This window comes from Poecilia reticulata, linkage group LG18 (assembly GCF_000633615.1).
Source record: "Poecilia reticulata strain Guanapo linkage group LG18, Guppy_female_1.0+MT, whole genome shotgun sequence".
Lineage (NCBI taxonomy): Eukaryota > Metazoa > Chordata > Actinopteri > Cyprinodontiformes > Poeciliidae > Poecilia > Poecilia reticulata.
Genome location: NC_024348.1, coordinates 21,596,859 through 21,608,989, shown reverse-complemented (window position 1 = coordinate 21,608,989; position 12,131 = coordinate 21,596,859). Strand labels below are relative to the sequence as shown.

The window sequence follows — 12,131 nt, the reverse complement described above, 5'->3', positions numbered from 1 at the left end:
ATAAGAAGGGTTCGGTGAATGCGCATATGAAACTGGGGGGTTCGGTACCCCAAAAAGGTTAAGAACCACTGGTCTAATGTTTTTCAAAATTAGAAATATCTGATTTTCCTGCATTTTGTTTCTGTTGATTTTATTAAGATAATAGAGTTAAATTGGCTAGCAAGCTATAACCAGCTGAGCTAACCTGCCATACGCACTATTCAGATTCCATGAATTTAAGAAAGAGGTACTTGATCTTAATGACAAAAATGTAAGAAAATTGCTCACATTTGTGTAGATTTTAAGGCGGTTCTGCTGAAACTGCTTCCTGCTTTCATCACAATGTTAATCTAAAGTTAAAAATTATTAATACTACTGGCAGATTTGAAGTTTTATTTAAGAAAGGGTTTGTTTAATCAGAACTGATGAAACAATAGAAATACAGCACAAATACGGGTTTAATTTATTCATACAACATGTAACTATTAATAAACCAATAATCACAATTATCGCTCTGATCTTTTCGGATAACATCAAGTCTGGATTTTAACTGGACCTCTTTAAAACATCAACATTAAGCCCAAACAATACAAACTTGTATTTAAAATTTAAACAGTCTTCACACCCAGTCAGTTGTACCAGTCCATCCTCGTTCCAAGTTCAGTTCCTTTGAACTGATTCATGTTCATAGTTCAGCTCTTAGAGTTGGGACTTCTCTCCTGAGCTTCAACTTGATTTTAGTTCATGTTCATTTATGATATTTCACCTGAAATAAAAACTTACAGGATGCAAAACAACCTCCATTCATCTGTGGTGGTGTTTCGTAGATCATCGGTTTGCGGTCACTCAGCGGTCAGCCGGCGCTCACCTCGAGGGAAAATGAAAACATAAAACTAACGAACTGAATGTTCTGTTCTTCAGTGTGGGAACTGTTTGTATGTTTTTTTTTGTCATTGATTCCTGAGTCACTTGAACGTGATTTCCGCTCTTGTCAGCCAGTGGTGCTGTTGTCAGTCGGTTGCCACGGCAACAAAAGGTGTGCAAGTACAAGAACGAATACCGAGTGGTTTTTGAGTGTTACTGTGTAACTTCTGTGACCTCCAGGTGACCTTCCGCTCCGCAGGCAGAGCTCTGCTTCTCTCTCTCTCTCTCTCTCTCTGGTTGGGTGTCTCCTGGAGGACAAAGGCATTGACTACTCTGTCCTGCAGCTCAAAGAACCGACCTGCAGAGGTCAGATGGGCCAGCAGACCCACATGGTGACCTTCAGCTTCAACAGCACCGACCTCTGTGGGACTGAGGTCACGGTGGGATCCCGCTCTGCTTCGGGATCTTGATGTGGAGGCGACGTTCACAGGTCACATCTTGGTACGGAGTTAATGTTTGTGTTTGCAGACCAACAACAGCCAAACCGTCGACAGGAACGCCATCATGACCCAGAACCTCTCCTCTGGAGGAACCACTCGCCGAGACCAGTTGAGACCCAGCCGGACATAAAGTCGGTGGCTTTCAGGGTCAAAGACAGGTGCTGATCTCACCAGGTAAGCTTCTGGTTTTGGTTTCAGACAGAATCAGATGAAAAAGATTCAGTAAAACATTTCAGTTTTCTTTCCTCCCAATGAAAAGCAGGAAGAGTCCAATCCTTTATGATTCAGGTCAATGTGATTGTCCAGATTTGGTCAAAAGCTTAAGCACTCTATGAAACCCTAGATGTAGCTAAGCTGTCCTATCATAGATATATGTTGCATAGAAAACGTCACTTTGAAGAGATGGGAGCTTTTAGACTCATGTAACTTGGCTCGTTCCTTCATCAGCGTTTCTGCAGCGTAGAGTCGAACTGAATGCAGTTTGGTTCCCCTAAAAGACGAACCTGTCGTCATAGCAACGTCATGACGGTGCCTGCTGATGAGGGCAGTGATTGGATGTGGCCTGTGGACATGCAGGCAGGAAGCAGAGGGGAAACAAACAGGTACAGAACACCAACACATAAAAGAAGCTCCGGTTCGCCTGACGTAAAAACCGAACCACCAAGGAGACGACCGCAGTGATCATCTGCAGTCGGTGAAAACCTGCCGGATGCAGAGAGAAAGGTTAAATGTTTGAACGCCTCCTGCCAGCTGTTATTGAGGAATTGAAGGGTGGCTACTCTCAAAAATATAAGTAAGGAAAATAATACACAGAGACGTAGTTCTTGCTGCTAGGCCATAGACGAGCCGGAGATTTATTACACCCACGGAATCAGTCTCGCCAGTTCAACACACAAAATCCTCCATAACAAAAATCTCTCCTCAGTCTCAAATTCAACAGTCTTTATACCCTCAAGTCTCCATGAGTGTTCATTGGAAGGTTTCAACCAATGGAGAAAGGGTGTTGTTTCTGCCAACAGACTCTCAGCTGCTTTTCTCCAGTGTTTGTTGGGCGACCTTTAATACGAGTCCAAATAAGGACATAAGACCTCATGWTTTCAACAGACCTAATCATCTGCTCCTTCTCAGAACTACCAAACAGACCAATTTGTTAATGCTATCCGTCGAGACCACATTCCTTCTGAGTCCATCTGTGCACTTTGTACACAAATGGAAGGAAGGGAGTTGGGTCAGTTTGAACTGGAGAACTGCCGAGAATCTTTTCGCAAAAACARCTCCTTAGATGGTATTTCAGCTCCAACACTGTGTGGTTCATCATTTTCATCTAAATATTCCAATTCTCATTTCTTTGCTTTTGTTTTGCTTGTCCACGATGGAGTCTCTTAAGATGGTAAAATAAGAGATTTTTCACATCCTGTTTGGTTTGTTTCATGTTCAGCACCATAAGAATAAAATAAAAGATGGTAGGAGTAACAAGAACCACAGTAGAGGCGCATAGATCACATTTTCTTTCTTTTATTTGTATTTAGCTGCTTATGTGCACACATACCTAGAACTACATGAACACAAATAAACAGAGTAAAACCTGCTGGATGAAGAGCTTCAAGAAAATGATAAATAAAATCCATTGTGGTATTTTCTTAATCTATAAAGACTTTTTCCACCTTTTTCTTGTTTTTAATTTTAAAGGCCTTTTTACTGCTCTCATTTCTGTCTATATTTTACTAAAAACTGTCAAACCTCACAAATGAGTAGATATATTTCATGTTTAGTCCAACCGAACTGAAGTTGGGTCGCAGCTGGAAGAAGAAAAATCAAGCTTGATTCAGCGGCTGCAGCAGCTCTGCGGCGCCCTCTGCAGGTCACTCATGGAAACAACAACTCTACTCCGTTCTGCTAAAATAAAGTCAAACAAAAATAAAAATAGACTTAAATAGGAATTTACCTTTTAGATTGATGATGTTATGAAGGTAATGTTCTGCTTACCTGCTTTCACCTGAGATAAAATCACAGTCCGCACTGCTGACGTCATCGCACAGGTAAAAACAAGCCAGCCTTCACCTGAGGGTGCGGCGTCTGTCAAGCCCTGAAAACTGCAATAACCACACACACACACACACACACACACACACACACACACACACACACACACACACACACACACACACACACACACACACACNCACACACACACACACACACACACACACACACACACACACACACCATGCTGCCTTCACGGAACCAGGGAGAAACCAAACCCTCCTTTAAAGTTCCTCCTTCAGGAGCCCAATGGAGAGGAAATGTTGAGGTTTTTAGCATTTAGCGAACAAATAAAGATTATTTATAGTCTGGTGACTCATTAAATTGAAGTCCATGTTTATTAGGGAGTTAACTGTATTTTCTTCTATTTAAAGAGTTAAATTGTGAAAAATTATAAAAGGATTTTATGACTTTATCTCTGTTATCTCAATTATTTTGGAGGTGAAATACTTTTTATAAAAGATTTTTCAGATTTCCAAAGAAAGACGGTGTAACTTCAGAGTTTTGAGCGGACAGTGAACGCAGCAGAAGCTCCGCCCCCTCGGCAGGTGCACTCCACACCTTGTCCGGCTGGTTTCATCAGGTGGAGACAAATAGTTGCAGAAAGGTAAGTTTGACTGAAAACAACGATTGGTTATAACTTTTAAAGCTTCATTGTCTTTAGATCTGAGCTGATGTCGCGTTCAGGAGCGAGGAGCCACCTGTCTGACGTGTGTGTGTGTGTGTGTGTGTGACGTATCTGACGTGTGTGTGTTTTGTCAGGATGGCTCGCCTGGCGCTTTTCCTCTTCCTGGTTTGGACAGGATCCCAGCTGACCGGAGCTTTAGTCTGTGAGTGTCCAACTCTTTCTTGTTCTCCGTAAATAAAACGAAGTTTGAGTCAGAAAATAAACGTTTAATCACAGAAGAACGTCACTGCTGCCCCTAGTGGTCAGCGCGTGTAAATGCACAGGAGACGCAGCTGCTGCAGTGTGTAAAATAAGATGATTTTTTATTATTGTCCTTTTTCTACACTGCATTACGTTCAATCCATGTTTATAATCCAACATGGAATATTTTAAAAAATAATTATTGTTGATAAACAAGTATCTAAAAGTTTTTATTCTATTTTTTTAAAATGTAAATTTTAGCAAATTTGAGTTTCTCTCAGTTATGTTTTATATCAAACATATTTTTTTCAAATAACCACCGTATCATGTTGTAATGTAATAAAATTTAAGTTCAAATTTGACATTATATTAAAAAGTTGCTTTGAAAAGGTTACTTTTTTATTGCTTAGATTATCAATGAAGTCTATTAAGCAGAACAGGAGAGTTTTTATTGTTTTACTGCGGAACGTTACGTATCTTTGCAGGGACATTTTATGAATAAACTGTTTATCAAAGTGAACAGCAGTGAGATTTTGAGAATCAGGCCTTTTGGATATCAAAGAAAATAATAACGCAGCCTCAAAAGAGAAGGTTGCTAGATTAATTTCACATATTTGCAAGAAAAAAAATTTAATTTGCAGGAAAAATATAGATTTTTAATGAATAAGCTTCTGATATTAAACCTAGAATATTCTCTGACATTTATCTGAAAGATAAAAACATTTCCATCAGTCTGAACCTGAACTGGAGCGTCGAAGCTCCTCTCTTCCTCTTCCCTTTTCTGCTTGTGCATGTTGGTGAACCTTCCTGTTAGACAGATTTCATCGTTTTTTCCAGGAACGTCTCTCGTCTGCATGCTGCTCATTCCCATGTTTCTTAGAAATCCAGCACCGCTCCGTGTTTCTGGAGGCCGATTCCTCCACAGATCAGCTTCCTGAGTCGCTCTCACTTCCAGCTGCATGAAGGAATAACTTCTAGGATGTTTCAGGAAAAAAATGTCTGTTAATCTGCAGCCAAACCCTCATATGGTTGTTTACAAAACAGTTTACGTACTGTGAACTGAAAAGTGTGGCGTACATTTTTGATCACGCCCCTCTCAGTCAATACTCTGCAGCTCCTCCTCTTGGACTTCTGAGCTTCAGCCTCGCAGAGCAGCCCTCCCTTCCCCACTGCGCTCCTTCAGACTAGCCAGCATCACTTAGCAAACACCTGGTGGAGCTGCTGAGCTCATCATAGCAGCTGCTTCTCTGGTTGTTGAAGGGGTAACAGAACGAGCAGGAGGTTTTAAAGAGACAGTGGCCCAATTTCGACATGTTAAATTTCATATATGCAGCATTTTTATAATAACTGATGTTAACATAGCTATTTGATTGTGCTATAAAATGTTGCTGGAAAACACAGTGCATACGCTACACTACATCATAACTATTTAGAAAATACAAGTTGCATTTGGCACCGATTTCTATAAAAGATGTTTTTTAGAGACCATTTACAGTAACACAATGTTAATGACGTATTAATATAAGAAAACGTTCTCAAAGATCAATAAACTTTAAAATCTAATGAACATTTAACACTTGAACTGGAAGACATTTTAAATATATATATTAGAGGTGTGCCGATCGATCGGCCGCCGATCATAATTGGCCGATTTTCGTGAAAAAGTGCATGATTGGTGATCGGCGATCATTGGCTCTTGTTGCCGTTTTTAAATTCCCAAAATAAATGAATGAATTGTTAAATCTGTAAAAACAAAATTTTGCTTAAAAAAATCATTTGGTTGAGACCAAAACACCAAACTGAAAACTTTTATCAACCGGAGAAAAACGATAAATCATGAAAGTTTTATTTGTTTTAATCCATTATGTGATCAAGTGGTTGGTCTGTATTTTACCCAGCATGCATTGTTTCTGCCTCCGGTAGTTGAGATCCACATCCGGGTGGTTGAAGGCCGGGCCGTCACCCTGCCGTGCCGCGCCCCCAACATGGAGGACCCCATCAAATACCTGGAGTGGAGCCGGACCGACCAGAAGATGTCCTACATCATTCTGTACCGGGAACAGCGCTTCTTCCCGGACTTCCAGGACCGGGCCTTCCGGGAGCGAGCCGACCTGCTGGACCGGGAGATGAAGGAGGGCCAGGTGTCTCTGGTTCTGAGGAACGCCTCGGCGGCCGACAGCGGCGTGTACGAGTGCCGGGTGGTGCAGGCGGTGGGGAGCCGCCAGAGGAGATCGGTTCTGATCGCTGAGCCCAACATGGTCATCAAGCTGAGAGTTGGTCCAGAAAGTGAGTCCGGGCCGAAGCCCTCAGGTCTGACGCTTCTGGTTTTATTTTCACTGCTGACTCTGGTCTGCAGATCAACTCCAGGACGACGACGGCGGCGCCGCCTGGCTCAACAGGAACCAGGAAGAAGATGATGATGATGAAGATGCGTACGTCCAGCAGTACCTGGCCTTCCTGCTGCCGGTCGTCGCCGTGACGGTTCCTCTGCTGGCGCTGACCACATGCAAGTTATTCAGGTCTTTTCTGTTGACGAGCTACAGATCCGCCTCCAAGTGACCCGAGGAGGAAGTGCTTCTGACAACTTCCTGTTGGCTGTGGAGGGGAACGCTCTGCGACGCACAAACTCTAAATATGACCAAATATTCTTAGTCCAGTTCCACCTGGAGCTAAACGAGCAACTTTATACGAAGAGCATCAAACTGATATTTAAATTCCAGGTTCTGGATGTTGAGATGCTGTTTTGGGATAATTTCACTTTATCTGTTTGTTAAAGACGTTAAATGATCCTGAGGAGGTTTGAGCATCACTGAGACAGAATCTTGTTTTAAGTCAATAGTTTCTTAGTGTTGGTTTTAAAAATCTACTGATTCCGCTGGCAGATTATTTCACTTAAAAACAGAACTAGTTCAGTTATATTAATATATATGAATATTAAGGAATGTCTGACCTAAAACAAGCTGCTGAAACTTCCCTGAGTTGGTTTTATTATTTCAGCTCTACTAGGATATTTGCTGTACAAACCAGTAAAACTACTCGTTAACATTTTGTGCTTTTCCAGTCCAGTCTGGGTTTTGGTGGCGCTGCTCTCCGGAGTTTTTCCTCTACTTGATTTTTTTTTTACTACATTTGGTTCAGACAAGCGTTTCATGTTGAAGGGTAAATTAGAAACGGTTCTCTTAATGATTCTGTCGTCGTTTTTCATCAAGATGCTTCTGTTACTTTGGATTGGGGACGGGCGCAGGCGTCGCACCGCTTTGCATTCTGGGAGTTTTGTGTCTTTACTAGCTGCGTCTTGATAAAAACCTTTTTTTAGATGAGGAGATTTTTAACCGTATTGAAATCAGAAGCACTTTTACTGTCAGGTCTGCTTGTTGTTGGTGGCTGAAGGGATGAAAAAAAGAGAAAACTATGTGAATTATTGTTTTKATTGTTAGAGAAGTGATGATTTAGCATTAAGAGGTTTTTAAACGGGTTTAAGAGAGTTTTCTTTAAGTGTTATACTAAACGGGTGAATGCAGACGGTGCAGGTTTCATGCTGGCTGGTGTTTCTGTCTTTAACCTGTTCCTGGCTGTAAGCGAAGCCTCCAGCCGGCCAGCAGACATCCTGCTGTTTACAGAGGGCGGAGTGTGTTTTGGCTCTGGCGTCGATGTGAATGAGAGCTAAACAAACTGACTCATCAGATCCTGGAGGATCTCTGTGCTCGCTGGTTCGTTTGCTTTGGGGTTTGGTGAAATGTCTGAGTAGGTGATCAGATCTCAGGGATAAAAATGTGATTTCCTCCTCGTGATGCTGAAGCATCTTAATGATGGTTAAACCTGCTTATTAAAGGTAAAACATATTTATTTTCTGTGTTTATTCATATTTCTGGTATCTAAATGACAATTTCCTTTGGTTACTGCTGGGATCTGAACACGTTAATACTTTATCTGAAACTGAAGCCTGGTTCTGCAGTTAGCTTAGCCTCCAGCGTAGCATGAAGCTCCAGTGTGATGTAATCGGCCCATTCATCATGGCGGTGTTCCACAGGGCTTTCTGTTTGGTCCCCTGATGTTGGCCTCTGATTTTCCTTCCCTTTGGTCCTAAATGAATTAATTAAAATTAAAACAATTTCATATTTACTTTTTAAAGTAAGTATTAAATTTTAACATTGCTGCATTGATAATTTTCCACCATTTTTGTTGTTTGTAAATCAGATTTATTGATCAAATTTCACTCCCGCCCACAAACCGTACCGATACTGTAAAACTAAACTAACAACATTTTCTTTCTCAGTTAAAATAAGATTAATTAAAAACAGTTTTTCATTCTTATGGAAGCCCTGAAGGGCAGGTGTTTGTTTTTATTATTTTTCTGAAATGGGCCATTTAGTTTTCTTAAAGTTTTCTGAAATAAAAATGTGTGAAAAGGTTCTTATGAATATAAAACATATTTTAATAAAAGACGAGTGAAAAASCTATAAATAGGAACAAAATGACTTTCTGAATTTTGAAAATGTTTTATTCATTTACAAAAGAAAACTGTTTTAATAATTCATTGAAAACAACTAAAGAGATCAGATTTGGTATGTCTGCCATTAGACGCAATTATGTGAACTTTGACCTTTTACTTTCAAAATAAAATAAATTATTGAATGTTTTATTTCTCTATTTCTTTATATTTGTTGTTATTAGGAAATAACATTTTTAAATTTGTATTTTTAAGAAAAATGTACCTCCCAACAATCTCTTTAATCACATGTGGACACAATGACGACGATTAAATTATTTCAGTAAAACCTTTGCATTTCCATGACTTGCGCCCCTTGTGGCAGAAAGGAGTATTGCAATAACAAACACGGGGAAATCACTCAGCTTTGAGAAGAAGTACACAGTCATATGATATTAAATCCTCTTTGTATGTTTATTTAAATCTGTTTTAACAATAAATCTGAAACCAAAAGACATGGAAGTCTCATTATATGACCCACAGAAAGAAAATAATCATATTCTGTACTTTTATTTTATTTTTTGTGACTTTTTTTAGTTTGATTAATTTTATTTGGAAAATGAAACATCAGTTTCCAGAATCCACCCTGTTGACCAAATACTTGATTTGCTCATTTATCATGTGGTTTTATTTCAGGGCCTCTGGTGGCTAAAAGGAGTATTACAGAAACAAACATCTGATTGGGCAAAATAAAGTATTTAAACAATGAGACACAGTAAAAGTGTTGGGATTGAAAACATCACTGATGGTTTTCTTCTGCTTGCCTTTTGTTGACTATAATCATTTTTCATGAACAGCTAAAGAGACTTTTAAAGGAAGAATAATTATCTAATTAAACTTTTGCATTTTTCTCGTCTTTTCAAAACTTCCTCAGATTTTTTATCTTTATTTAAACTCGGCTGGTTTTTCTCTAAATCAAACATTTGGTTTGTTATTAATCAGATCAGAAATATTATCAAAACCCGACCAGAAGAAGAAGAAGAAGAAGAAGAATCGCTCGTCTCGACTTTCACTCTCTTGACTTTCATCGTTTGAGTTTTTCCTCTCAGAACCACAGCAGTGACCCGAAGTTCTGCTACGGGTCACTGCTGTGACCGGATCACCAACAGGAGATCCGGTTCTCCTGTTGGTGATCTGGAGAACCGGATCACCAACAGGAGAACTGGATCTCCTGTTGGTGATCTGGAGAACCGGATCACCAACAGGTTTGGGTTTAGTTCAGAGGTTTTTGTTAAAAACGGTCGAATGTTCAGCTTGTGGTTTGAAGATGTCGCTCCGTTGCTGTTGGGTTTTAGGTTTCTGGTCTTTCTTAAAGAAAACAAAGTAATTTTTAATGGTTTATTCCTTGAGTTTTTCTCCTTAATGGGTTAATTAATTATTACCTTTTAATACAAAGAGCCTTAATTTCTTAAATGTGTCTTTATTTGACCTGTTGGATTTAGACATTTTATGTATTTTTTCTTTTTGTTGGTTTTAAGATAAAATACTTTTTGATTCATTCATTGTTTTCTGCAGAAATATGAACTTCATGACATCCGTTTTATGTTTGGTCAACAGCAGTGAATTTTCTGAGCAGTTTATTTATTAAACTCATTTTTATGTTTGCTCAGCTGATTCTTGTTTAACTGAAATGAAACATTTGATGAGAATCAAAATTTGGCTTTTGAAGTTAATAATTCTCATTGATAATAAAATTATTAATAATAATATGAGTTAGTTGAATTGGAGCAACAGTTCCTAAGAGCCACGTTTGTTATTTTCTCTGGATGAATTCAAGGACAACAAACAATCGCTGACATGTTTGACCCGATCTGAGAATTTATTAACTAAACGAAGCAAAAACATTCAGTAAGAAATTCAATCAATCAATCAATCAATCAATCAATCAATCAATCAATCAACCTACTGAAGAAAAGACAATCAGCAGGTAAAATAATAAATTATAATGAAATAACGTGTTTTAACTTGGTCAACTTTAAATCTGTTTAAATTTAAAACAAATCTTTATTTATTCTGTTTCTGGTTTACTTTGGGGACGTCATGATCAAACATTTCAGAATCATCTCCTATCAGATGATAGTTCAGAAGAGATGCTCTGTAGTGACATCATCATAATCATCATCCAATCCTTGATCAGCGAAGGCAGGTAGGTCACTTCCTGTCGGAGTGAGTTAAAGAAAAAAAACTATCAAAAAATGTCAATCAGGTCGATGATTGATTAATTTTTAGTCCAGTGATGTTTCAGAGCTTTACCTGATCTTCTGCATCGATATAAAGACACCATGAGGAGAGAGGAGATGCAGTACGGACAGAAGACCAGCAGGTGGCAGAGCAGCCTGACCAGGAGGGACGAGGAGGCAGGAGGTGGAGAAGTGGGCGGAGCTAAAGTTGGAGATTTTTCTACAGAGAGAATCTGATCAGATCAATGTTGGAGAGAAAATGTTTTGATCTGAAACTGAAGCTGCTGACCTTTGACCCAGATCCAGCTGGATGGAGACTCTCCATCCTGACCGCTGATGCTGCACTGGTAGAGGCCTTCATCAGAGCTGGAGACATGGAGGAGGGTCATGTGACCTGATGGTCCATCACCAATGAAGGAGCCATCTTTATAGAAAGCAGCTGGGAGGTTGTGGGCTGGACTCTTTGCTCTGCAGCTCAGAGTGACGTCATCTCCCTCCATCACAGGGAGGACAGGACTCTGCAGGATCACTGATCCACCTCAACACAGAGACAAACTACAGCATTTCATCCATTTCCACACAGCAACACTAACTCCACAGTCTGATCTTACCAGAGACAGAGAGCTGGATGCTGCTGCTGCTGCTGGGGGAGGATCCAGATGTGGACTCACACCAGTACACACCAGAGTCCYTTTCTAAAACATAACTGATGYTGCAGGTAGATCCGTCTTTCCTCCCCCATCCATCTCCACATGGCTTCCTGGTTCCTCTGCTTGTGTTTCTCCTCACAGTYCCTCCATCAGAGATGTTTYCATCCTCACAGATCAGAGTCACTGATTCWYMTTCAAAGAACTGAGATCTGCTGGGACTCACAGTCAGAGCAGCTGTGCYGCAGCTCAGCAGAGAGATCAGAGCTGCAGAGAAATGAGTCTCAGCTCAGCTTGAAGTTTGTCCTCCATCAAGTCAGCAGAGTGAAATGAGTCGTGTACTTACAGATCAGCCTCAGTAGAGATGTTTCCTCCATGCTGCTGCTTGATGATCTGAGGTCAGAGAATAAATAAACTGTGTGGCTTCACACTCTCAGCCTCTCTGCTCTTTGGTTTCCTGTCAGATGAAACTGAAATAATCTGAAGCAGCAAAATGACAGAAAAGAAACAAGAATCAGAGACTTTCACTGCATTGAAGTCAGTTTCTGCAGCAGCTGCTGG

General features: G+C 40.1%; 2 protein-coding genes and 1 long non-coding RNA gene across 4 annotated transcripts; 1 reads left to right on the top strand and 2 right to left on the bottom strand.

The window, feature by feature from the left end:
- Positions 1 to 3,858: 3,858 nt before the first annotated feature.
- LOC103480974 (uncharacterized) lies at positions 3,859 to 7,150 on the top strand. 2 transcript variants are annotated; one of them, XM_008436191.2, is made up of 4 exons: positions 3,861 to 3,993; positions 4,149 to 4,216; positions 6,178 to 6,540; positions 6,611 to 7,150. In XM_008436191.2, exons 2-4 carry the CDS (start codon positions 4,150 to 4,152, stop codon positions 6,811 to 6,813), a joined length of 633 nt encoding a protein of 210 aa, XP_008434413.1. In that variant the 5' UTR covers positions 3,861 to 3,993; position 4,149; the 3' UTR covers positions 6,814 to 7,150. The 2 variants fall into 2 exon arrangements, with proteins under 2 accessions (XP_017165885.1, XP_008434413.1); XM_017310396.1 differs by having other exon boundaries at positions 3,859 to 4,216.
- On the bottom strand, positions 4,223 to 6,236 carry LOC108167192 (uncharacterized). Its single transcript, XR_001777553.1, has 3 exons — positions 6,149 to 6,236; positions 5,332 to 5,501; positions 4,223 to 5,228 (listed from the first exon to the last, which is right to left on the bottom strand). It is a non-coding gene; the product is annotated as an uncharacterized LOC108167192 (long non-coding RNA).
- Positions 7,151 to 10,809: 3,659 nt separating the features above from the next.
- On the bottom strand, positions 10,810 to 12,012 carry LOC103480994 (high affinity immunoglobulin gamma Fc receptor I-like). The gene is made up of 5 exons (XM_017310394.1): positions 11,917 to 12,012; positions 11,535 to 11,837; positions 11,213 to 11,461; positions 10,997 to 11,143; positions 10,810 to 10,901 (listed from the first exon to the last, which is right to left on the bottom strand). The coding sequence occupies exons 1-5, from the start codon at positions 11,945 to 11,947 to the stop codon at positions 10,825 to 10,827; spliced, it is 807 nt and encodes a 268-aa protein (XP_017165883.1). The 5' UTR covers positions 11,948 to 12,012; the 3' UTR covers positions 10,810 to 10,824.
- Between the last annotated feature and the right edge of the window lie 119 nt (positions 12,013 to 12,131).

Coding starts and splice junctions, on each gene's coding strand:
- LOC103480974 (XM_017310396.1), top strand. CDS start 4,150: ATGGCTCGCCTGGCGCTTTTCCTCTTCCTGGTTTGGACAGGATCCCAG. Junction 4,217..6,177: donor GCTGACCGGAGCTTTAGTCT/GTGAGTGTCCAA, acceptor TGCCTCCGGTAG/TTGAGATCCACATCCGGGTG. Junction 6,541..6,610: donor GCTGAGAGTTGGTCCAGAAA/GTGAGTCCGGGC, acceptor TCTGGTCTGCAG/ATCAACTCCAGGACGACGAC.